General features: G+C 35.8%; 1 protein-coding gene across 7 annotated transcripts in view; it reads right to left on the bottom strand.

Moving 5' to 3' along the window:
- GCFC2 (GC-rich sequence DNA-binding factor 2) overlaps positions 1–24,898 on the bottom strand; it is a 51,007-nt gene that overhangs the window by 7,326 nt on the left and 18,783 nt on the right. For 2 of the 7 annotated variants that reach the window (XR_004733474.3, XM_035272144.3), the window contains exons 6-15: positions 21,911–21,994; positions 19,905–20,091; positions 17,342–17,465; positions 16,015–16,096; positions 15,370–15,482; positions 14,412–14,611; positions 12,867–13,017; positions 9,365–9,486; positions 2,845–2,921; positions 1,357–1,423 (exon numbers count right to left, since the gene is read on the bottom strand). Coding sequence is in view for 3 of the 7 variants with exons in the window: in XM_035272144.3 (XP_035128035.1) it covers positions 1,357–1,423; positions 2,845–2,921; positions 9,365–9,486; positions 12,867–13,017; positions 14,412–14,611; positions 15,370–15,482; positions 16,015–16,096; positions 17,342–17,465; positions 19,905–20,091; positions 21,911–21,994 (1,207 nt within the window). In the remaining 4 variants the exon portion in view is untranslated. Of the gene's footprint in view, positions 1–1,356; positions 1,424–2,844; positions 2,922–9,364; positions 9,487–12,866; positions 13,018–14,411; positions 14,612–15,369; positions 15,483–16,014; positions 16,097–17,341; positions 17,466–19,904; positions 20,865–21,910; positions 21,995–24,898 lie in introns of those variants that run through there. The other 5 variants (XR_013526078.1, XM_008980441.4, XR_004733475.3 and 2 more) reach the window with 4 other exon arrangements.

The following is a 24,898-nucleotide window of genomic DNA, read 5'->3' as shown; positions in this document are numbered from 1 at the left end:
CCTCTTTCCCAATTCATTTTCTCTCAGAGCCAGGGGCCATCGAGTTTAAGACCATAGAACCACATGATTCATAAAGAACTACTGTCAAAACTGGGGACAATATTACCGACATGTGACCTTGAGAAGGCATTCAATGCTGAGAGTTTCACTGCTCTGATACATAAAAATTAATAATCACCTGTGAGTCTGAAGATAATGCGGATTAAGTAATCATAACAAAGTCTTATAAAATAAATATTGGTTGCCCTTTCCCTCTACTAAATTTAGATCTTTCTGTGAATTTTATGGTGCTTGCCTAGTTTCTTTCCAGTACTATATTTATTAGTTTTACTAAAATGTAATATTTTTTCACATTTTATCTCATTGTTGATGTTGTTCCCTCTTCCCAGAAAGCCTTTTCCCCTATTCAACACATGACAAATATTAATTCACACTATTAAAACACTCTTGCTGAGGTCACCTATGTCCTTCTAATTGTCAAATCCAAGAAACATTTTCAGTCTTTCTCTTAATTCTCTTTGGTGGCATTTAACACTCTTTTCTTTATTCTTGAAAATCTTTCATTTAGCTTCCTTGAGGCCATTTTCTTGTGATCATCCTTAGGCTCACAACTGATTCTACAGTTTCCCTGAAGGCTCTACGTTCTCTTCTTTATTTCCCAAGGTTCTGTCCTTAGCCTACTTCTCTTGCTTCATTCAGTTTCCTTAGAGCTTGTCATTCATGACCATGGCTCCAAATATTGCCTACAGGTAGGGGACTCCCAAATCTCCAGCTCAGATCTGTCTCCTGAAATTCAGATGCATGTATCCAACCACCTCTTAGAACTCTGTATCTCTAATTGTCCCGGATGTATCTTCCCTCGATCAATTATCAAGTCCTTTCAAAGCTTCCTTCTAAAGATTGTTTGAACCCTCTTCTCCTTCCCATCCCTACTGCCACTGACTTAGCAATAATTTTAAGGCCAGCGGTTAGCCAACTATAGCATGTGGGTTAAATCTAGCCTGTCGCCTGTTTTTTTGTAGAATCCCTAAGCTAAGAATGGTTTTAACATTTTTCAAGGACATTTTAAACCAGTCTTTAAGCAAGATATTTTAAACCTGTCTTTAACCATGAGAAAATTACTTGACATTCAAATTTCAGTGTTCATAAGTTTGATTCAAACACAGCCATGCTCATCCGTTTATGTACTGTTTTTTCTGCTACAGTGGCAGAGCTGAGTAATTTGATAGAGACCATGTGAACCACAAAGCCTAAAATACTATCTCATTCTTACAGAAGAAGTTTGTTGTTCTTTGTTCTATAGTAAACAGGATTTTTACAAAATTTGCCTTTTCATTTTTTGCAGTTTTTGCTCACCTTTAGGCCTGACCAGAACTGTCTTTCTTGGAACTTTGAATGTGGTGATGTTTTGTTTTCTACAGCACTAATTAGAAAAAAAAAGAAAGAGAAAGGAGAAAATGCAAAGGACTATTAGTCTTTCAGAATCAGAGTTTAAGATCAGATTTTCTTTTAAACCAATCACACTAAACCTTAATGGAATATAAACAGAGATTGTCTGATGATATCCACTGGAATTACAAATGTATGCATACTCTGCCCAATGATCCCATTTCTGAGAATGCCAGTTGTAGATATACGTGCACAAGAACAGAATATGTCTATAACATTGTTTACAACATCAGTGATGATAATAGTTCACCACTCCCATGACCACCAGTCACAGGACATCTAAGTGATGGCAAACTTTGCAGCTTAAAAAAAAAATGAGGAAACTGTACATGATAGATGACATGTAAAGAAAGATCTCAAAGAGTTACTAAGCGAAAAAAAGGTACAAAACAGATTACAACTGTTAACAGTATACTTCCTTTGCTGTAGAAAGGAGGGTAACGTAAGATTATAGCCTATATAAGTACTTCTGTTTGCATGAAGAAAGCCTTGAAAAATAAAAATTACTCAAGGTGATTATTAATGCAAACACATGTGAGTAGAGGGAGAAGGGCAAAAACTGAGTCAGGGTGGGAGTAAAACTTTTCATTTTAATGTAAATAATATTTTATTATTTAATATATTATTTTAATAACATAATTCATATTTATAAATAAATAAATAATATACACATTCATACATCTGAACCATGTGAATGCATTACCTATCTAAAACATTACAAAGCAAAATTTACCATGACAGAATTTTTACATGTAGACATCTCATGACTCAAAATAAATCAGAAAGCTTTGAGGTTCCTTTTTTCCTTTTCAATAAAGCTCCTCCATCCTGTCAGTACTCACTGGACTGCTATAGTTCATGCATCATTATAATTAATGTCTTCTAACGAAATGTAAGATCATACATCAAATACTACTTGTTTCATAATTTAAAGTGACTGCAGAATTTACAGGTGCAGTTTCTGGTTCCTCAGCGTTGTGCTTCCTCTGTGCCAGGCACTGCTGTCACTCTCTTCATCTCCTTAATATCCTGTGAGGTAGGCTTAGTGCCTTATTCTATCCTTATTTTATAGATGAAAAAAACATAAAAATATCTACTAACAGTGGACTTGTGCTCTTGAACTTGTGCTCTTTACCACTCTATGTCACCTGCTATGTTCCTAGGATATATATAAAACCAAAACCAAAATCAACCAAACAAAAATACATCTAAGTGCCAAACATAAAGTACAGCATAAAGTAGGTAACTGAGAAATACTTGTTGAAATCTCAATTTGCATCCTCATAGAATATGTGTACACATTTTGAAAACACTACAAGTTCTTTTGCATTACATTCTTAAATCTGTATTCTATGATCAGCTATTTCAAACAATCTAGAAATTAACAGCTCTTACCTCTTTGGATACAGAGGGATAAAGATATCATCTTCCACTGCCCTCTTCATTCTCAAAACAATGGATTTAAGTAAATCCTATAATTAAAAATTTGAAAAGCATCAGTGATAGTCAAAGGTAGAAATGTATTTACCAAAAAAAAAAATAATTTTAACAGGAGTAGAAATTTGTCCACACTCACAGAATCAGCTGTTATAATAACTATCAATTGGGTACAAAAAAACCTTATTTATCCATGTTGCTGCATATGGCTATAGTTGGATCATTTTCACTGCTATATAGTATTTTGTTGCATGAATACTGATGGAACACAGGTGATTTCTGGTTTGGTGGCTATTATAAATAATGCCGTCATAAAAATTCTTGTACATGTCCTTTAGTATGCATGGTCATACATTTTTAATAGGTATATACATAGAAATGGAAGTGCTGGAGTATAGTCCATGTCCATACATTCAACTATGTACAAAAAAACCAAACTGTTTCTAGAATAGTGCTATCCCATTGACATTCCTGCCTACAGTATAAAATAAATCCTGTTTCCCTACATACTTATAATTGGTTTTTCTTGTTTTTTAGTGTTTGTAATTGTAGTAGGTATGCACTCATATTTCACTGTATTAATTCTCATTTTCCTGTTGAGCAATGTGCTGTTGGGCATCTTTTCATATTCCCATTTGCCACTTGGCAAGCCCTTTTGCAAAATACCTAATTAAGCTGCTTACCAACATTGCTATCTTTTTGTATTAGGTTCTGTCTTTTTATTATTTTATTTTATTTTTTGATTTATACAAGCCTTTCATATACTCTAGTTGTGGGTCCACTGTTGGTTTGTCTTGTGTCTTGTGACACGGAAAATCCACTTAGGGAACTCCATTTTGTATATAAAAAATTGGAAATGACCAAAATATTCAATCATAGGGAATTTTAAGGACATGTTACATCCATCGAATGAATCTATCATAAACTTTAGCTGAAGTTTATGCTGACTATAGTAACAGACAACAATAAATATGCACTGAGATAACATTAAGCAGAAGCAGTGTACTAACTTACATGCCTATTAGGATTGTAACTTTGAAAAAGGAGTCTGGATGAAAAAATCCTATAATGGTATTAGTCCTTATACTAGGATGAAAAGATAATGAGGGCTTTTTTTTCATGTATTAGCAGTATTTCTTTAATGATATTCTCATTCTTAAAAAACTTCATATTTGAAAAATGAAAATGGCATACTACACACTAGAGTGAAAGTTATTTTTTAAGTCAATGACAACGTATACAGCACAAAATCAGCTTTCACAAATTGTATACTACCTGAATTATCCATAAATGTAGAATTCAAATAAATATGTTTTTCATAAAAAGCATAATGAACTGAAGTTTTCTCTTTCCACTTAATTATCTGTAACATATTCCTCAAGTGCCCATATATCAACATTTAATTAATGCTAAAAATAAAAACTCAGTTGTATTTTACTCCATTTCTTAAACATTCTGAATTCTGTCAAAAGAAAAAAGATCGTTTTCTAGACAATATCTCTAAAAAATAGTATCTGAGTTTATGTAACTTATTTAGTTAGATGTTTGTGCTAGAAAAAAAAGCTGCTTCGATCTTTTTCATTTAATTTTAATGATTTTGAATGCCAGCCTTGGCAAATATTTCCATATTGTCTAACTTTTGTTTCTTAAAATAGTTCCATTGAAAATGCTATAAAGGACATTATTGAATCAACTGGCAAAAGTGGAGTATGAATGATGACTGAATGTTGATAAATTTACTGAAATTGCTAACTACTCTGGTTATAAAACAGAATATCCTTCTCTCAACAAATATGCAACTTGTTCTCAGTATTCAGGAGAAAAAATATTATATGTATATATTAAAATGGAAGGGTTAATGATAAAGCCAATGGGGCAAAATATGAAGGACAAATAAATCTGGGTAAAGGGAATATGGAAATACTACTCTTATACATGAAAGTTTTCTTTCAAAGTATTAATATTTCCAAATAGACTGTTTAAAACAAAACATAAATTCACTGGCTGCGTGTGGTGGCTCATACCTGTAATCCTAGCACTTTGGGAGGCTGAGGTGGGTGGGTCACTTGAGGTCAGGAGTTTGAGACCAGCCTGGCCAACATGGTGAAACCCTGTTGCTACTAAAAATACAAAAAATTAGCCAGGCATGGTGGCACGTGTCTGCAATCCCAGCTGCTTGGAAAACTGAGGCACAAGAACTGCTTGAATCCAGGAGGCAGAGGTAGCAGTGAGCTGAGATTGCACCACTGTACTCCAGCCTGAGTGACAGAGTAAGGCTCTGTCTCAAAAAAAAAAAAAAGACAGAAAAACAAAAACCCCACATAAATTCACATATTTAAAAACAGTGAGCCATTAACTTTCCTAAGTATTAAATAACATCATTTGTTTGGTGGAAAATAAGGCACTCTACACCATTTTAACAAGCATTCTGAATCACATGTTCAGACTCACACAGAAACCCTTTGTACATATACACATATATTTTAAAACAGCTTTAAAGGGGCACTTATGTGTGATGCCAGTGGTTTTTATGCTGCTCTGTATATCCATGGAGGTAATCCCAGGATGGTCTAGACAGATGTTGGGGTGGTCAGGGAAGAATAAGGGCAGCTGCTCACAAAAGCAGGAGCAGTTTTACTTCTATGTGTGTGTGTTTATGTATCAGGTTGTGTAAGATGTATTTGAAATAGGTTCTGTTGATAAAAAACAAAAAATGAATCTGAAAACCACCAATCTATCTGAACATCCAAGTGATGCTTAGACTCATTTTCACATTTCTACTAAATGGTCCATCAGCCAGGTCTAAAAGCATTTGCTGATACGGAATCATTATCTCCTGAGGCTGCCCATAACTTTGGACTATTAGTGATCAGTTAAAAATGAGTTAACAAATTTTTCTCTCCTACAGCTTCCAATTCCACTCCTTGGTCTTCTTGCTTTACTTCTTGGGATCATGAAGAATAGATCTAGCCCTACTTCCATATGACAATTCTCCAGATTTTAAGATTAATATCATAGGTTTTTTTTTTTTACATTTTCTCTTTCCCATACCATCATAAGACACTCTCTACTTAATACGCTTACCCTGAGAATTAAATGCAATATTCCAAGGAAGGTCTAATCTGTGGGTATTATCACGAAATATGCCATTCTTACTCAAAATAGCACACACATACTAGGATAAATTCCCATTTATCTGTTTTACTGTTACTCAAGTGACACTGCTGACTCATGGGGTTTATGTTGATTATAATCTGTCTTACCTATGTTGCTTCAAAACTGTGTCTCTCCCATCTTTTACTTACATAATTGAATTTTTAAACACAAGGGTAGGACATGGATTTATTTTTTCATTCGTTCTTTTGAGTCAATCCATTTTCTAAAATCTTTTGACATCTTGGATTCTAATTCTACCATCCACAGGTCTTACAGAATTCTTAACTTTTTGTCACTGACACGTTTCAGTAGTATGTATTTTACCCTCCTTATTCAGTTCAACAAAAATATTGAACAGGAGGAAACTGAGAAGACATCTAATACTAAGAGACTCCCCATAGGTAGCCACTGCCCTACTGGTCATTATTGTTTTAGGTATACTTAAGCTTTTATTTCCCCATTTAATCCCTAAGAATAATCATAATACATTACATTTGCTTCAATAAACAATGTTAAGTATCGTTTGTATTTGGGAATCCTATCAATGACAGATTATAGTGATTACTGCTTTTTTAAGTATTCATAATCTACTTCTATAATAATTTACTTTAGATTTTCAGTCAGAATCAAAACTATTATCACCAGGCATTAGCTTACAGCATTTGCTTCTAACTTTGAAAACAGAAACTATGTCATCTGACTCAATTTCCGTTCTTGAACCTGTCTCATTCTCTTCTATCACTGAAGAAATACAGTGATCCCCCTGGTAAACTGTCTTAGCAATTTGGGGCATTATGTAGTGTAAGTGATTCCGTACCAGGTGCCATTTTGCCATCTCTAGGGAATAGCTGACAATGTGTAAAGACACTTTTGGTTGTGAAGACCAGGGATTGCTAGTGGCACCTAAAGGGTACAAGTCAGAGATGCCGCTAAGCATACTATAGTGCACAGGACAAATTCTCACGACAAAAAATTATCTGGTCCAAATACCAATTCAGAGCTGAGACTGAAAACTCTGATGTAATCTATTCTCCTAGGCATGCAAACAACCCATTTTCTACATTCATAGCAGAGGGGTTTCAGGATGAAAACATCCATTATAAAAACTTCATGAGTGAATCCATAATACTGCTGAAAGGCTTCAGTGATTACAAAGAGCCAAGTCTACCACGTAGTACTCAAGCATTTTACAAATGACTTAGCCCTTCTAGGCCCCAGCTTCATCCATAAAATGCAATTAAAATAAACACAACTTATAGGGTTGTGTGGATCAAATGAGACAAGGTGAAAGTATTTAATAAATGGTAAAACACAATGATTTACATTTAGTTTATAACTAAATAATCCTGTATGAAAAGCAAATACATAATTATATATCTGCTTCTTTATAGCTTTTAACTACTAATCTTGGTTCTATGCTATGTAACAACACAGAATAAATCTATTCCTTTTTTGAATACAAAAACCATCTCTCTGTATATCTTCTTTCAAATTAAGTATCTGTAATTCCTGTAACAGTTTCTATTTTACCTGAGTTTTTATCCTATTGGAGTTAAGTAGAAAACACCTTTCTATCTGTTGCCACATGTTGAAATCCTGTCCTTTCCCTCAAGCCGCAGCTCAAATGACACTCCTAAGACAAATTATTTCCTTATCCCCACTGCTGAAGGTAACCTCTCTCTCTCCTGTCCTCTGAAAACATAGTACTTTTGTCTATACTGCTGATGGGGAGGCAATGTGGTCAGTGTGACAAACTTGGGCTTTAGAGGCAGACTATTCAGGTTCAAATCCTAGTTCTCATTCATGGCAGCACTGTGAAAACTAGATTTCAAGATTCATTTTCTTCATCTATAAAATGAGTCTATCATCCATTTTTTTTTTTTTTTGAGACAGGGTTTTGCCATTGCCCAGGCTGCATTGTGGTGGCACAATCATAGCTCAATGCAGCTTCAACTCCTGGGCTCAATGGGGAGTCCAGCTAATTTTTATTTTTATTTTTTCGTAGAGATGGGTCTTGCTATGATGTCCAGGCTGGTGTTGAACTCTTGTCCTCAAGAGATCCTCTTGCCTCAGCCTCCCAAAGCACTCAGATATACAGGCATGAGCCACCATGCCTGGTGATCACCCATTTTTTTAAACAGGGCTGCTGGGATTAAGATGACAGGTACAAGACCTTACAGAGTGCCTAGTACACAATTGGAATTACTGGAATTAAATAAGTGTTTATTATCTTCCCTACTTCTCCTTCTCACTTCCTGTTTTAAATTATAATTTCTGTACATCTTATTTTCTCTGAGATTACATGCTTCTTGAAGGCAGAATTAGGCTAGTATCCCTTTTCTCCCTTTCATTTCTGACAGCTTTCCTCCTTTGTAATCGCAGTTCCAAGGGCTAAACACTTAACGGTGCTCATAATATGAATATGATATGCCTCCTTGCTTTTAACCACCTCTGTCATTCTACTCTGGGCATTCTCCAGTCTGTCAATCTCTTCTTAATTTTCTAAAGCTCATCCTAAAATAGGTTTACTCATAAAACTGCATGAATCTACAATTTCATCAATAAACAAACAAACAAACAAACAAAATACCAGAATGAAAGAATTAGCAGATTCTCAGCAAGATCTCTATAAAAAGTTCCTCGATACGTCTTATGTTCAGTGAACTGAATTCTAGGTCACTCTAAGATCAAGATCTGTCCTAGTAAACTTTGAATATTAAAGAGATTATTATTATTTGGCAGATTACAAATAACTAGTTAATATAATAAGTGTTAGTCTAATTTTGAAACCGTTATTCAAGCACGGCCACAATGCCACTAGATTTTTGCTAAAAGAACAAAGATAATGAGTGTTGTTTTCCTTTAGAAGAAATGAATTTGCACTATGAATTTATACCTGTTCATCTCTGTAGGACCAATGTATATTCATAAACCTAAAAGATGGCTGCCTTTACCATAAGAACACAAATCAGATCACCGAACAGAGAAAAGTAAGCTAATAGGAATGGAAGTAGTAATCTGGGTCTTTACATGTATGTGTATATTTTAAAATGATTACCACTCCCATCACAGTGTTCAGAAGTATCAGCGTGTATTCTTTCATCTTATTATAAAGAAGAAAAATAGTCTAGTTAAAAAAATTTTTTTTCATCTCAGTACGGTCTGAGAAAAAGTCTAGTTTCTATAAATCAAAAGTAAATATGCTTTTCCCAAAATAGTTTTCTGATAATTACTTCTGCATCTTTTATAAACAAAGATCTGTAAGAAAAATAATAATGCTTTACAGATACATCATGGTGTTCACAGCTCTAGAAATTATTACCTGTTTGCTTTTACTAACTTCATTTTCACAAGTGGAATGTTCTTCAAGAATCACTTTGCAATGTGTTATTAAACTTGTCGTCTGTGAGGTTGATAAAGGATCCCAAAGGAATTCTACGAAGTCTGAAACAAATATTTCAGTGGTGCACAATTTATTTGCCAGATTGTTTTGCTTCTCATATACAAATAATCAAAACCTAACAAACACTACTTCTCTCCTTATTCAGTGTAAGATCCATGGCCAATTATTACTATTACATATTTGCATACACTCTCAATTTCCTGGTTCTTCTTGGGCTTTGTTAAACTCCTCTGACTAAACTACAACTCTCTATAGTTAGGTTTACCTTGTCACTGAGTCTCCGCCTTCAACCAAACAGATAAAAAGTGGCTGGAAAAAAAATCACATTAACGTGATCACTATACAACTTGAGCAAGCCTCTCTCCATTTCAGGTCCATTCATTCTCTCTCTCACCTAGATGATTACTTTATACCTTCTCCCTTCTCCTTGATCTCATTCTCAGTTGATGGACTTTTTTCTTCTAGATGATTATTTCCTACTTTATTTTTCTACTTTCTTGCTCTCTCTTTCAGCTAATTACTTCCTAATTTGCTAAGAAAATAGAAGCAATCTGAAAAACAGCTCTACAGATCTCCTACCACAGCACCTACACGCCTACCTGCATCTGTGCCCATATGCTCTAATTTGTCTCCTATTCCTATAAATGAAGCACCCGCCCTGCCATCACTTCAGGCGAACTGTTTATTTTGTGCATGAGATTCCAACCTTTTGGCTTAGTCAAAGATCTTGTCCCCAGAACTCTGTCATCCACTTTGGTATTGACATCATTCAGACTAGACTTTTTCCAACACCCTACAAATAACTATTTATCTTGTATTAAAAATAATCCCCCTCTTAGCCCTACTTCCTCCTCAAGTACTGTTCCATTTCCCTCCTACCTTTTACAACAAAATCCCCCAAAGTACTGTCTAAACTTCTATCTCCAATTTCTCTCTTCTCACTTTGTTCCTGATTTCCCTTTAATTAGGCCTTATCTCTTACCAGTTCACCTAATATGCTTTTAGCAAATCACAGATGACATTCACATAGCAAACTCCAATGACTGATTCTAATCCTCATCTGACTTATCATCAACTCCAACAGTTGATCATTCTTTCTTCCTAGAAACACTGTCTTTACTTGGCTTCCAGGATACCACACTCTTAGTTTCCTGCCCACCTCTCTGGCCTTTGCTGTCTGCTTGTCACCTCTGACTTCCAAGTGCTACAGTACCTCAGGATTCAGGTCACTTACCTTCTCTTTTCTATTTACATTCCCTCACTTAGTATTTGAAGTCAGTTTTATGACTTTAAATGCCATCAATAAACATCATGTGGATAAATTCCAAACTTATACTTTCTGACTGGACCTCCCCCTTTAAGACTCATATATTCAACAATTGACCTGACATTTCCAATTAGATTGCAGTTACATCAAACTCAACATGTCCCAAATGGAGCTTCTAACATAGCTCCTCACATTAAGCTTACTCCTCTCAGAATTTTTCATTTCAGGAAATGGCACCTCTGTCCTTCCAGTTGCTCAGGCCAAGACCCATGGAACCATTCTTGATTTCTCTCTTTCTCTCTTGCTGCGCAACCCATCCAGTAGCACATTCTGTTAGTGCCATCTTTGAAATATATGTAGAATTCAACCACTATCGGGATTCAGTCAGTGTTAATTTCTCACAAAGCTACTTATTTGTGGGACGTTTCATCAGAAGTATTTAGATTATTTTCAGCAGAGTGCTTAAATGAGGCACATGCACTCTATCATTAGTAGAGCTAGTTAAAAATAGTAACTTTCTAATACATCCCACAACTGCACCGTAAGGTTCACTGAAATAAAGTCTTGAAAGTTTTTGTTTTTAAATTCAAAAATTTATAAACAGAGATGGTGTTTCACCATGTTTCCCAGGCTGGTCCCAAACTCCTGTGCTAAAGCGATCCTCCCATCTCCAACTTGCAAAGCGCTGGGACTACAGGCATGAGCCACTGCGCCCAGCCAAAATCTTTTAAAGTTTAATCAAGTTGCTTAAGAAGCAAGTATAAGGCTGATTGGTTCAGACTTCTAGGCTGGGCATGATGACTCACCTCTATTATCCCAGTGCTTTGGGAAGCTGAGGGGAAAGATATTTTGAGGCCAGGAGTCTGAGACTAGCCTGGGCAACATAGCAAGACCTTGTCTCTAAAAAAATTCTTTTAAAAATTAGCTGGCTGTGCTAGCACGGGACTGGAGTCCCAGCTAATTGAAAGGCTGACGTGGGAGGATCACTTGACCCCAGGAATTCAAGTCTGCAATGAGCAATGTTCATGCCACTGTACTCCAGACTGGAAAACAGAGGAAGACTGTCTCAAAAATGAACACACAAAAAATAAAACAGAGTTGTAGAGTCTTTGCTGTCAAACTTCTTTCTCAATGACATAGTGAAATGGATCCTTATCAAGTACACAGGTAAAACAAAAGACTTCACTTGTCTTTGCTTGTCGGAAGCACAATCATTAATGTTAAGTGCTTATAGATGCTAGTGGCAGATGTGAGTGGAATGAAGCAATGTTTTCTTTTTGTTGTTGTTGCTGTTGTTTTTGAGAAAGAGTTTCACCTTTGTCACCCAGGCTGGAGTAAAATGGCACGATCTTTGCTCACTGCAACCTCTGCCTCCCACGTTCAAGCTATTCTGCATCAGCCTGCAGAGTAGGATGGCAGCGCCTGCCACCACACCCAGCTAATTGTTTGTATTTTTAGTAAAGAGGGGTTTCACAATGTTGGCCAGGCTGGTCTCAAAGAGCTGACCTCATCTGAGCCACCCGCCTTGGCCTCCCAAATTGCGGGGATTACAGGTGTCAGACACCACACCCAGCCAAAGTAATGTTTTTTAAAGAAAAGGAAAAGAAACGTAATGAGAGAACTGAAGGGAAAAAGAAGACACATGTAGTATGGATGGAAGTGTGCTAAAAAATGACTGAAGCAGCCAGGAATGCCACAAACGCTAAATTGACTTTAAATACTAACTGAGTAAATGTAAATAGAAAAAAGAAGGTAAGTGACCTGAATCCTGAGATGCTGTGGCACTTGGAAGTCAAAGAGGTGACAAGCAGACAGCAAAGACCAGCAAGGTGGGCAGGAAACTAAAAGTGTGGTATATTAGAAGCCAAGTAAAGACAGTGTTTCTAGGAAGAAAGAATGATCAACTGTTGGAATTGCTGATGATAAGACAGAAGAGGATTAGAACCAGTATAAGTATTAGCAGTTTCGTGGCCGACAACCTGTACAAACAAAAAATTTTTAACCAGCTTAAATTTGACATCTGTTGATTTTTACTACACATAACATTTCCTTGTGTTTAAAAACTTCTGAAAAAAATTTGTGAACATAACAGAAGTTAACAATACATACTCTGTTAAAAAATAATTTAATTTTATCAAGGTTACAATGCAGTACCTGTAAGTCGGGGAACAATTGTTTTGTTCATTATAGTAGACAAGATTTTTTTATCTGAACTACTTTCCTTCGTTGAGTCTTCTACACTGCTATCCATAAATTCTTCTACAGATTTGAACCATGGCATCTCTTTTAAACCTGTGGAATCCAACTTACAAAGAAAATTATAGAAGTTATAAAGAAACCATTCAAAATTAGTGTATTTTAAAATAGTTATTAATTTTTTCAATAATTACCAGAGCTTTTCTAAAGATCAGAGGAGATTGATTCCCTATTGTAACACTAGACTACCAAGGCTAGGCAGGATGGCAGGACAGCATGACTGAGACAGGGTGTCTAAGCAACATAACAAGAAGCTGCATTTCATGCATTCAATCACACAACAAACACTCAACAACTACCTAGTGTGTTGTGTGCCAGAGCCTTTAGAGCCTACCACATGGCAAGCAGTCTGCTAGGAGCAAAATATACATTTGTTAGGCACTTGAAACAGTCATGGAATTGTTTTATTTAAAATACTCCGGCCGGGCGTGGTGGCTCAAGCCTGTAATCCCAGCACTTTGGGAGGCCGAGGCGGGTGGATCACGAGGTCAAGAGATCGAGACCAACCTGGTCAACATGGTGAAACCCCGTCTCTACTAAAAATACAAAAAATTAGCTGGGCATGGTGGCGCGTGCCTGTAATCCCAGCTACTCAGGAGGCTGAGACAGGAGAATTGCCTGAACCCAGGAGGCGGAGGTTGCGGTGAGCCAAGATCGCGCCATTGCACTCCAGCCTGGGTAACAAGAGCGAAACTCCATCTCAAAAAAAAAAAAAAAAAAATCCATCCACTTTAAGCAAAGTTTATTTCTGGCCTCTTCAATTCTCGTTAGCATAAATATGTAATTTGTATGTGATTTAAAGGTCCTGTTACACAGTAGGCAGTTGCTGAGTTCATATTTCTTTTATTTCTTACTGTAGTCAGTCAAATTCAGTGAATTGAGTTTATATTTCTTAACTTAGGATCTAAATATCTGTGCAATTTCTAGCTCCTGAACTAATATTTCTCTCTTTATGCCTTTATGAAACACCTTTCCCTTTCTGTCTCATCCTGTTTATTCCATAAACCTTTCGAACTCTTGTATTCCACCTCCTCAATGCAACCCTAAGCAACCCTTTCCAGTATGTCAACTCCAACTTAAGAATTCTTGAAACAAGGCTTTTATATCTACTTTCCCCAAAATAGATATAAAGGAAAAATACTGTTCCCCAAACCCAACAGTACCTTATACTTTTTGGGAAGATTTTAAATTTAATATACAAGAAGCTAAAAAAAAAAAATACGTTTGCTTTACTGATGTTTAGTGCTGCCTCAGCCTAAAAATCAAGTGAGAGCCAAGAAGATAGGAATGTAGCTTAAAGCACATGTTCTCTGACTACTGTTCCAAAGCTCTAAATTTCAGCTGCAACTCTAAGGGTAAGGTATTTAATAGTTAACATAACAGTAAGGGAATTTAAGTAACTAATATAATCAGGATAATTTTTCACATGTTAAGTATAAATACCTTAAGAGGATTCCAATCAATCAACTGAACTCGTATTAGGGGATTTAAAAGCTTCGGTATGCATAAACTAATAAAAGCTTCATAATAGGAGTCAGGAAACTTTTCTCGCCATTGCTGAAATTTCAACAAAATATTCTGGATGTTACAAAAACCATCATGCACATCTTCAAAAACTTTCTTCTGATCCTGTAAAATGTCACCTGTAAGCAAAGTAAGTCCCTTTATGCATTTTAAGTTGTGAACTGTGTTTGCTTCCTTAAAAACACGGCCGTGAAGGACTGCAATCAATTCAGCTAAAATTTGTCCTTTAATAGTAACATATAAATTTTTATTAAAAAATCATTTTAGCAACAAAGTAATAATATCAACACTAATAAAAGCTACCATATATACCCCGGCCATATGCCAACAGAAATATATTTATCTCATTTCACCATCGTAGCTATTTTTCCTACCATATAGGTATAGCCTACCTATTTACACACAAAACAACATCAAATGTAGGGGAGACAAGAAATTTGTCTAAGATTACACAGAATAAAATCTCCCTTAGAATCCAAATTTATTTAACTCCAGAGCCCAGAATCTTTCAACTATATGTATCTTATCTTCACATCATGCTAAAAAGATGAGAAGATATTTTCATAATATTTTAAAATAAAAATGATAATATACAAAGTATGTGTGGTAAAGAAATGAAGATGTTCATTAGTAATAGGAGAAAGTCTAACAGAAAAAACTACGAAGATGCAAGAATACTCACAATGTTCCTCCTTCATTTTACTCCATTTTTTCAGAGGTAGGGAAAGAGTCTTACAGAGGAAAAATGTGTTTTATTTTTCCTCAATTTGCCCAACTGTTTCATATAGATTATTTACTTATTAAGGGCGATCACAGCAAAGCGTTTCTCATTGTCTCAAAACTCAAACCATGATATATTAGAAACTTGGTAACTGACCTTGGCTTTTTTGGAAGTCTACCATCTCTGCTGAAGACAATTCATCGTCACTAGATGTTCCTTCCTGATGGTTATAATTCCCAGAAAGCACCCTTGCTTGTTTTCTTTTTGTTCTATATTTTTCGACAAACCAAAAATAGCAAAAAGTAAATAGCTCTTGCTGAAAATAAATGCTTCAAAAAAATTTTTTTTATCTCTTGCTGAAAATAATGTTATCATTTATTTTAAATGGCTATAAATATACTATCATATCAACATACAATTTTCTTACTTTTTTGACATTTTTAGTTTCATTTGAGTTGGTGGTTTTCCGTTTTTTTGTTTTTGTTTTCTTATATGACATTCCCATGAGCTAGCCAGATTCTGAAGAGGGGGTAGCAATATAATTAGGACCGGGTTCTAGTTACGAGCAATCCCCAGCCTGATAAATGTCATTTTACCTATTCCTTTTAACTGATTCAAATATACCAGTATGTCTTTAAAGCAGTCAAGGATGGTTTTACTGAATTTTGTTTTTCTATTATTCTCACAAATTAATAATATACATCAGGTATGGTTAATGATACCATGTGGTTAATTATATTTAAGTAGTGAAAAGTACTTGCTCAATGATGCTTTTTTTAAATCTTCACTTTATATAGCTACCTTCGAGATTCAATCTCTTCTAAAATCCATTGAGTTTTTCCATCTACTGTGAAGTTTCCATTTGTGGATGTCTCATCTTTGTCTGTTAATAAATAAAAGTGACTTCATACTACAAATTCTCAAATAAAAACAGTGAAATGCTTTGAAAATGAAGGTAATATCATGGATGTATAAACATATATGCATATGTAAATATACAAATAAACTTAAATTTTGCAATTTATTATGCCATAAAATTTCAATGTTAACTCTTTATTGCAGTATTGACAGGTTCGTTAGCCTAAAAATGTACTTTGGCTGGTGAATGTTTGGCACTTGAGAACAGTGACAAAGTTCTTCCACAAAGTTTTGTTTCCTCAAATTCTTTTCCAGTAGTTTTTACCATTTTTTTCCATAGCCAAATGCAAGAAATATTGGCTTTACCAATACAGTAGTCCCCCCTAATCTGCAGGGCTACATTCCAAGAACCTCAGTGGATGCCAAAAACCACACATAGTGCCGAACCCTATTTGTTTTTCCCTCTATATATATACCTATGATAAAGTTTAACTTATTAATTAGGCACAGTACAAGATTAACAATAGCAATAAAGTAGAACAGTGGAAACAATATGCTGTAATGTAAGTTATATGCATGTGGGGTATCTCTCAAAATATCTTACTGTACTGTACTCATCATTTTTGGACCACTACTGACTCACCATTTTTGGAACTGTGGAAAGCAAAACTGCAGATTAGAGGGACTACTGTATTCTAGTCACATTACTTCTTATTTTAATATATGATACCATTATTTACAATCCACTAAGGTCGTGTATTTCACTTAAAGTCACTCTGCCTTTGCATTTATTACCTACTTGATTATGGTCTTTCACTATCTCCTGATAGCACCTTAATCAAAGGAAGATATTTCTGAAAGTACAAAACCAATGTGGGAAAAAAAAGGAGGCATTCATATTTTATATAATGAGACCCTAAACATAAATCTATATTGAAACTCACCAGAACCAACTTTTGAAAGGGCTTTGAAACTATTAAGTTAGATTTCTAATAGACTTTACAGAATTACATGAACTTATCTCAAAACATTCATTAAATGATTATTTGCCTGACATAGTAAATAATAGGAAGTAATGTTTATTTTTTACTCTTAGGCTTAATTTAAAACATTATTAAGTCCTATTTCTAAATATGTTGAGTTTTTGAAAGTTGGTGCATAAAGGGTTTGTGGGAAAATACACACAAAAAATGTTTACAAAAATATTTTTATTATTCACATAATTTTGCTTAATGAATAAAAAATTGTATTGAACATGAAAAACACTAACGTGATAACTGTTGTAAATACGTTGATTCGTGTTTTAATTCATCTTGCCTGCGTTTCATAAAGGTCATAGCTTGTTTTAAAAGGAGTGCATGCATGGATGATTCTATTTCTTGGATGTTGATAATCTGAAATACATATATAAGTAACATTTTGTAGGTCATCAGTAATAAAATATATATACATATATATATATAAAGGTAACATTTAGAAGATATATAAGCATATTTATATGCTCAATTCTCATACAAAGAAACATTCCCAATACTATCGCATCTCAATTACAAAACATTATATGCAGCACACCTAGCTGCTAATACTTTTAATATTAAAAATCAGAAAACTGACTTAGTCTACTGGAACTGTTATAAATATCAGAGACAGAGAAAACAGTTGGGGGCCAGGTGCGGTGGCTCATGCCTGTTATCCAGCACTTTGGGAGGTGGGTGGATCACTTGAGGTGAGGAGTTCAAGACCAGCCTGGCCAACATGGTGAAACCCGTCTCTACTAACAATACAAAAATTAGCCAGGTGCAATGGTGCCTGTCTTCAATCCCAGCTACTCAGGAGGCTGAGGCAGGAGAATCACTTGAATCCTGGATGGGGAGGTTGCAGTGAGCTGAGATCGCACCACTGCATTCCAGTCTGGGCAACAGAACAATACTCTCTCTCGAAGAAAAAAAAAAAAAAAAAAAAAGAAACCAAATGGATGGAGTCAGGAACATGGACAAGAGTTTGAGATAGAAGATTTTTCTTTTTCTGAGCTAGAAGAATAGGTGAAAATGAACAGTGTGGATGTTTTCACAGGCCTAGGGTGTGGAAAGTAGGTGGGGGCACTTGAAGCTGTTGAAATTTGAAAAATTGAGGAAGGGAGGAAAAACTAACCAGACACACGTAAGAAAGCTATAATGTGATACAGAATTGAGACTAGTTGAAACTGAAACTCTCAATATTTTGGGGAGCAACAATTTTTCCAACTCCACTGATATTCCACAGCTGCTGCAATGAATACATTCATGCACAGGATGGCAAAATTTTAACAGTATAATTCTTCAAGGGTTAATGAAGAAAGAAAATTACATTGTAATAAATACTTCAAAAAGTATGTACCAAGTGATAGTAGAAGGTAGCCAACTTAAAACAACAATTGGTACAAAGCATCCCATTATTTAGCAACATTTCAATTTTAAATAAAAAATAATGTGGGCGAGCCCAATGGCTCAGGCCTGTAATCCTAGCACTTTGAAGGGTTGAGGCAGGTGGATTTTGTGACCTCAGGAGTTTGAGACCAGTTGGGCAACATGGTGAATCCGGGTCTCTACTAAAAATACAAAAAATTAGCTGGGTGTAGTGCTACATGCCTGTAGTCCCAGCATGGGAGGCTGAGGCACGAGAATCACTTGAACCCGGGAGGCAGAGGTTGCAGTGAGCCAAGATCACGCTACTACACTCCAGCCTGGGCAACAGAGCAAGACTCTGCCAACCCCCCCAAAAAACAAATAAAAATAATGTGGAAAGTAGAGTAAAATTAATTGAAATGGTTAATCTATTTTTAAAAATGGACAACTGAAGGCCCCGATGTAAGAACTTAGTATGCATAAAACAAAAACTAAAAACAAAAATTTCAAAACAGCCGAACGTTAAAAGAAAAACCATCACAAACATATTCAAAAGACAAATCTGGAAAGTTTACATCAAGTATGATAAAGCATTAAAAAATTTTAAGCTACAAAGAGTTGTTCATACTCTAAGAAAACTAGAAAACAAAAAGGAAAAATCTCCACTAAGAACCAAAAAGGTAACAGGACAAAGATGACAAACATAATTCACAAGAAGAAAACCATAGAGTTTGCTTGAGATAAAAATATGATATGTGAAAACAAAATTTATTTCTTCCTAATCTAGTAAACTAATAAAACTGGAACAATCTTTCTGAAGGACAATTTTGCAATGTTTCATAAGTCTTGAAAATATTTAGACTTATTAATTCATTTTCTTTGACTTCATTTTTAAGGGATTTTCCTTAAACGAATGTAGTTGTAACAAAAATTTACATATAAAATTTCATACAATGTTACTTATAATAATAAAATACAAAAAACTTGAATATCCAACATTAAGAGAATGCTTAATATTATCTTATGTTAAAAATGTGTAGGAAAAATACTAGCGAAAAAGAATCCAATTGTGAGATTTAGACTTCAGTTTTTTTTTTTTTGAGACAGAGTTTCACTCTTCTTGCTCAGGCTGGAGTACAGTGGTGCAATCTTGGTTTACCACAACCTCCACCTCTTGATTCAAGCAATTCTCCTGCCTCAGCCTCCCGAGTAGCTGGGATTACCGGCACATGTCACCATGCCTGGCTAATTTTGTATTTTTAGTAGAGACAGGGTTTCTCCATGTTGGTCAGGCTGGTCTTGAACTCCCAACCTCCCCTGATCCACCCACTTCAGCCTCCCAAGTGCTGGGATTACAGACATGAGCCATCGTGCCTGGCTAGACTTTTCTTAATTGTGTGGTAAAGGGTTTTCTCCAACAAAGGAAATAATATAAATATTGATATGTACCTTTTCATTAAGGCAGTCAATTAAATTTTCCACGTAAATTTTCATGCTTTTATAGAATTTACAATTTAGAGCTTGATTTGATGAACTCTCTAGGTTCTGGATAGTACTCTTTGAGCTTTTGACATCCTGTACATATTTTTCATATTCTCTCAGGTGTGAGCGGTGAGTTTCCTGTAGTAACGTTAATCTAAATTAAAAAAATAAAATTTATTTTTCAAAATTTTTAAAAAGTAGCAATCTAATGCAAATATTTTCAAAGACCACCAAGGAAACTGACAACCATATAAATCATATAAATCTGTCATAGACTTGACAAGCAAAGAGCACCACAATAAAAGAAGAAACCCTTTAGAACTTGCTTAGGCCCAATATTCTCTCTTCAAGTTTTCTTGCATTTATCTTTCATAATCTTTCTTTGCTTTATATAAAGGACAGTGAGAGTTAAGAAATTAATCAAGATAATAACATATAGTAGGCATTATTAATAAAATGCTTTAATTAAGTAAAATATTGACTATAGCAGTGAACTTTTAAGTAACTATTATGTGGAAAAAGCTAGATACAGAGAAAAGTATACAATGTGTTTCCTTTTTGGTATATAAATGGGAATATATAAGCGTATATGTGCTTGTAAAGCTATACATACAGACCACTTCTGGAAGAAAACATGAGTAACTGGTAGTGGCTAGGCATGATGGCTCATGCCTATAATCCCCGCACTTTGGGAGGCTGAGGTGGGTGGATCACCTGAGGTCAGGAGTTTGAGCAGCCTGGCCAACATGGTGAAACCCCGTCACTACTAAATATAAAAAAAAATAGCCAGGCATGGTGGCAGGGGCCTGTAGTCCCAGCTACTCAGGAGGCTAAGGCAGAAGAAATCACTTGAACATGGGAGGTGGAGGTTGAAGTGAGCTGAGATCATGAGACTGCAATCCAGCCTGAGCAACAGAGCAAGACTGTCTAAAAAAAGAAAAGAAAGAAACTGGTAGGAATGGTTTCCTCTAGAGAGGTTAATTTCCCTTGTTCTGTATATCCTTTCTACTGGTTATTTTATTTTTTAATCATGAGTGTATGGTTTTTTAAAAATGAAAAACCTAGTTAATAAAAAATATAACAAAGTATCCTGATAAAATAAAATACTACTGTAAATCAATGATCTGCTACCTCTTTTCTATCTCTCATGCAAGGTTACCTTTGTATTCTGGGGCTTGGAAAATTATTAGCCCATCCTTTGTTTTTGTAAATAAAGTTCCATTGGAAGACAGCCATCCTTATATGTTTACATATTGTCTATGGCTGTTTTCATGCTATAGCATAGAGTTGAGCAGTTACAACAGTAATCATCTAGTCCGTAAAGCCTAAAATATTTACTATGCAGCCTTTTACAAAAAAAGACACTTGCTGACTCCTGTTCTAGATCAAAATGTCCAACAGAGAAATACTTAATTATGATAAAACAACTATATGGACAAACATGACAGTTTTTTAAAAAATTAAAGGCTATTCAGTAATACAGAAAAATGAGTAAAACCATATTAAATAAAAAAGAATTTTTTATTTACTGATTTTAACCATGTAAAGTATGTTATAAAGACTAAAAAAGACAGGATACTATCACCTTAATCACGGGGACACGTTCCAAGACCCCCAGTGAATGCAAATAATACTGAAGCCTATATATGCTGCTTTTGTCCCTACACATACATAACTATGATAAAGTTTAATTTATATATATATATATTTTTTTTTTTTTTCTTTTTTCTTATTTTTTTTATTGCATTTTAGGTTTTGGGGTACACGTGCAGAGCATGCAAGACAGTTGCATAGGTACACACATGGCAGTGTGTTCTGTTTGCTTTCACCCCTTCACCCACATTTGGCGTTTCTCCCCAGGCTATCCCTCCCCACCTCCCCCTCCCACTGGCCCTCCCCTTTTCCCCCCAATAGACCCCAGTGTTTAGTACTCCCCTCTCTGTGTCCATGTGTTCTCACTTTTCATCACCCACCTATGAGTGAGAATATGCGGTGTTTCATTTTCTGTTCTTGTGTCAGTTTGCTGAGGATGACGTTCTCCAGATTCATCCATGTCCCTACAAACGACACGAACTCATCATTTCTGATTGCAGCATAATATTCCATGGTGTATATGTGCCACATTTTCCCAATCCAGTCTATCATCAATGGGCATTTGGGTTGATTCCAGGTCTTTGCTATTGTAAACAGTGCTGCAATAAACATTCGTGTGCATGTGTCCTTATAGTAGAATGATTTATAGTCCTTTGGATATATACCCAGTAATGGGATTGCTGGGTCAAATGGAATTTCTATTTCTAAGGCCTTGAGGAATCGCCACACTGTCTTCCACAATGGTTGGACTAATTTACACTCCCACCAACAGTGTAAAAGTGTTCCTTTTTCTCCACATCCTCTCCAGCATCTGTTGTCTCCAGATTTTTTAATGATCGCCATTCTAACCGGCGTGAGATGGTATCTTAATGTGATTTTGATTTGCATCTCTCTGATGACCAGTGACGATGAGCATTTTTTCATATGATTGTTAGCCTCATATATGTCTTCTCTCGTAAAGTGTCTGTTCATATCCTTTGCCCACTTTTGAATGGGCTTGTTTTTTTCCTGTAAATCCGTTTGAGTTCTTTGGAAATTCTGGATATCAGCCCTTTGTCAGATGGGTAAACTGCAAAAATTTTTTCCCATTCTGTTGGTTGCCGATTCACTCTAGTGACTGTTTCTTTTGCCGTGCAGAAGCTGTGGAGTTTCATTAGGTCCCATTTGTCTATTTTGGCTTTTGCTGCCAATGCTTTTGGTGTTTTGTTCATGAAGTCCATGACTACTCCTATGTCCTGGATAGTTTTGCCTAGATTTCCTTCTAGGGTTTTTATCGTGCCAGGTCTTATGTTTAAGTCTTTAATCCATCTGGAGTTAATTTTAGTGTAAGGTGTCAGGAAGGGGTCCAGTTTCTGCTTTCTGCACATGGCTAGCCAGTTTTCCCAACACCATTTGTTAAATAGGGAATCCTTTCCCCATTGCTTGTTTTTGTCAGGTTTATCAAAGATTGTAAAGTTGTAGATATGTTGTGCTGCCTCTGGTGCCTCTGTTTTGTTCCATTGGTCTATATCTCTGTTTTGGTACCAGTACCATGCTGTTTTGATTACTGTAGCCTTGTAGTATAGTTTAAAATCCGGTAGTGTGATGCCCCCCGCTGTGTTCTTTTTGCTTAGAATTGATTTGGCTATGCGGGCTCTCTTTTGGTTCCATATGAAGTTCATGGTGGTTTTTTCCAGTTCTGTGAAGAAAGTCAATGGTAGCTTGATGGGGATAGTGCTGATTCTGTAAATTACTTTGGGCAGTATAGCCATTTTCACGATATTAATTCTTCCTAACCATGAATATGGAATGTTTCTCCATCTGTTTGTGTCCTCTCTGATTTCATTGAGCAGTGGCTTGTAGTTCTCCTTGAAGAGGTCTCTTACGTTCCTTGTGAGTTGTATTCCAAGGTATTTTATTCTTTTTGTAGCAATTGTGAATGGCAGTTCGTTCTTGATTTGGCTTTCTTTAAGTCTGTTATTGGTGTAGACGAACGCTTGTGATTTCTGCACATTGATTTTATATCCTGAGACTTTGCTGAAGTTGCTTATCAGTTTCAGGAGTTTTTGGGCTGAGGCGATGGAATCTTCTAGGTATACTATCATGTCGTCTGCAAATAGAGACAATTTGGCTTCCACCTTTCCTATTTGAATACCCTTTATTTCTTTTTCTTGCCTGATTGCTCTGGCTAGAACTTCCAGTACTATATTGAATAGGAGTGGTGAGAGAGGGCATCCTTGTCTAGTGCCGGATTTCAAAGGGAATGCTTCCAGTTTTTGCCCATTCAGTATGATATTGGCTGTTGGTTTGTCGTAAATAGCTTTTATTACTTTGAGATACGTTCCATCGATACCGAGTTTATTGAGGGTTTTTAGCATAAAGGGCTGTTGAACTTTGTCAAATGCCTTCTCTGCGTCAATTGAGATAATCATGTGGTTTTTGTTTTTGGTTCTGTTTATGTGGCGAATTACGTTTATAGACTTGCGTATGTTGAACCAGCCTTGCATCCCCGGGATGAATCCTACTTGATCGTGATGAATAAGTTTTTTGATTTGCTGTTGCAATCGGCTTGCCAATATTTTATTGAAGATTTTTGCATCTATGTTCATCATGGATATTGGCCGGAAGTTTTCTTTTCTTGTTGGGTCTCTGCTGGGTTTTGGTATCAGGATGATGTTGGTCTCATAAAATGATTTGGGAAGGATTCCCTCTTTTTGGATTATTTAAAATAGTTTTAGAAGGAATGGTACCAGCTCCTCTTTGTGTGTCTGGTAGAATTTGGCTGTGAACCCGTCTGGACCTGGGCTTTTTTTTGTGTGGTAGGCTCTTAATTGCTGCCTCGACTTCTGACCTTGTTAATTGGTCTATTCATAGTTTCAGCTTCCTCCTGGTTGAGGCTTGGGAGGACACAGGAGTCCAGGAATTTATCCATTTCTTCCAGGTTTACTAGTTTATGTGCATAGAGTTGTGTGTAATATTCTCTGATGATGGTTTGAATTTCTGTGGAGTCTGTGGTGATTTCCCCTTCATCATTTTTTATTGCATCTATTTGGTTGTTCTCTCTTTTCTTTTTAACCAATCTGGCTAGTGGTCTGTCTATTTTGTTGATCTTTTCAAAAAACCAGCTCTTGGATTTAATGATTTTTTGAAGGGTTTTTCGTGTCTCAATCTCCTTCAGTTCAGCTCTGATCTTAGTTATTTCTTGTCTTCTGCTGGGTTTTGAGTTTTTTTGATCTTGCTCCTCTAGCTCTTTCAATTTTGACAATAGGGTGTCAATTTTGGATCTCTCCATTCTCCTCATATGGGCACTTATTGCTATATACTTTCCTCTAGAGACTGCTTTAAATGTGTCCCAGAGATTCTGGCACGTTGTGTCTTCGTTCTCATTG

The sequence above is a fragment of the Callithrix jacchus genome, chromosome 14, assembly GCF_049354715.1.
Source record: "Callithrix jacchus isolate 240 chromosome 14, calJac240_pri, whole genome shotgun sequence".
Classification (NCBI taxonomy): domain Eukaryota; kingdom Metazoa; phylum Chordata; class Mammalia; order Primates; family Cebidae; genus Callithrix; species Callithrix jacchus.
The sequence above is the reverse complement of the archived record's forward strand: the minus strand, read 5'-3'. Positions and strand labels throughout refer to the sequence as shown.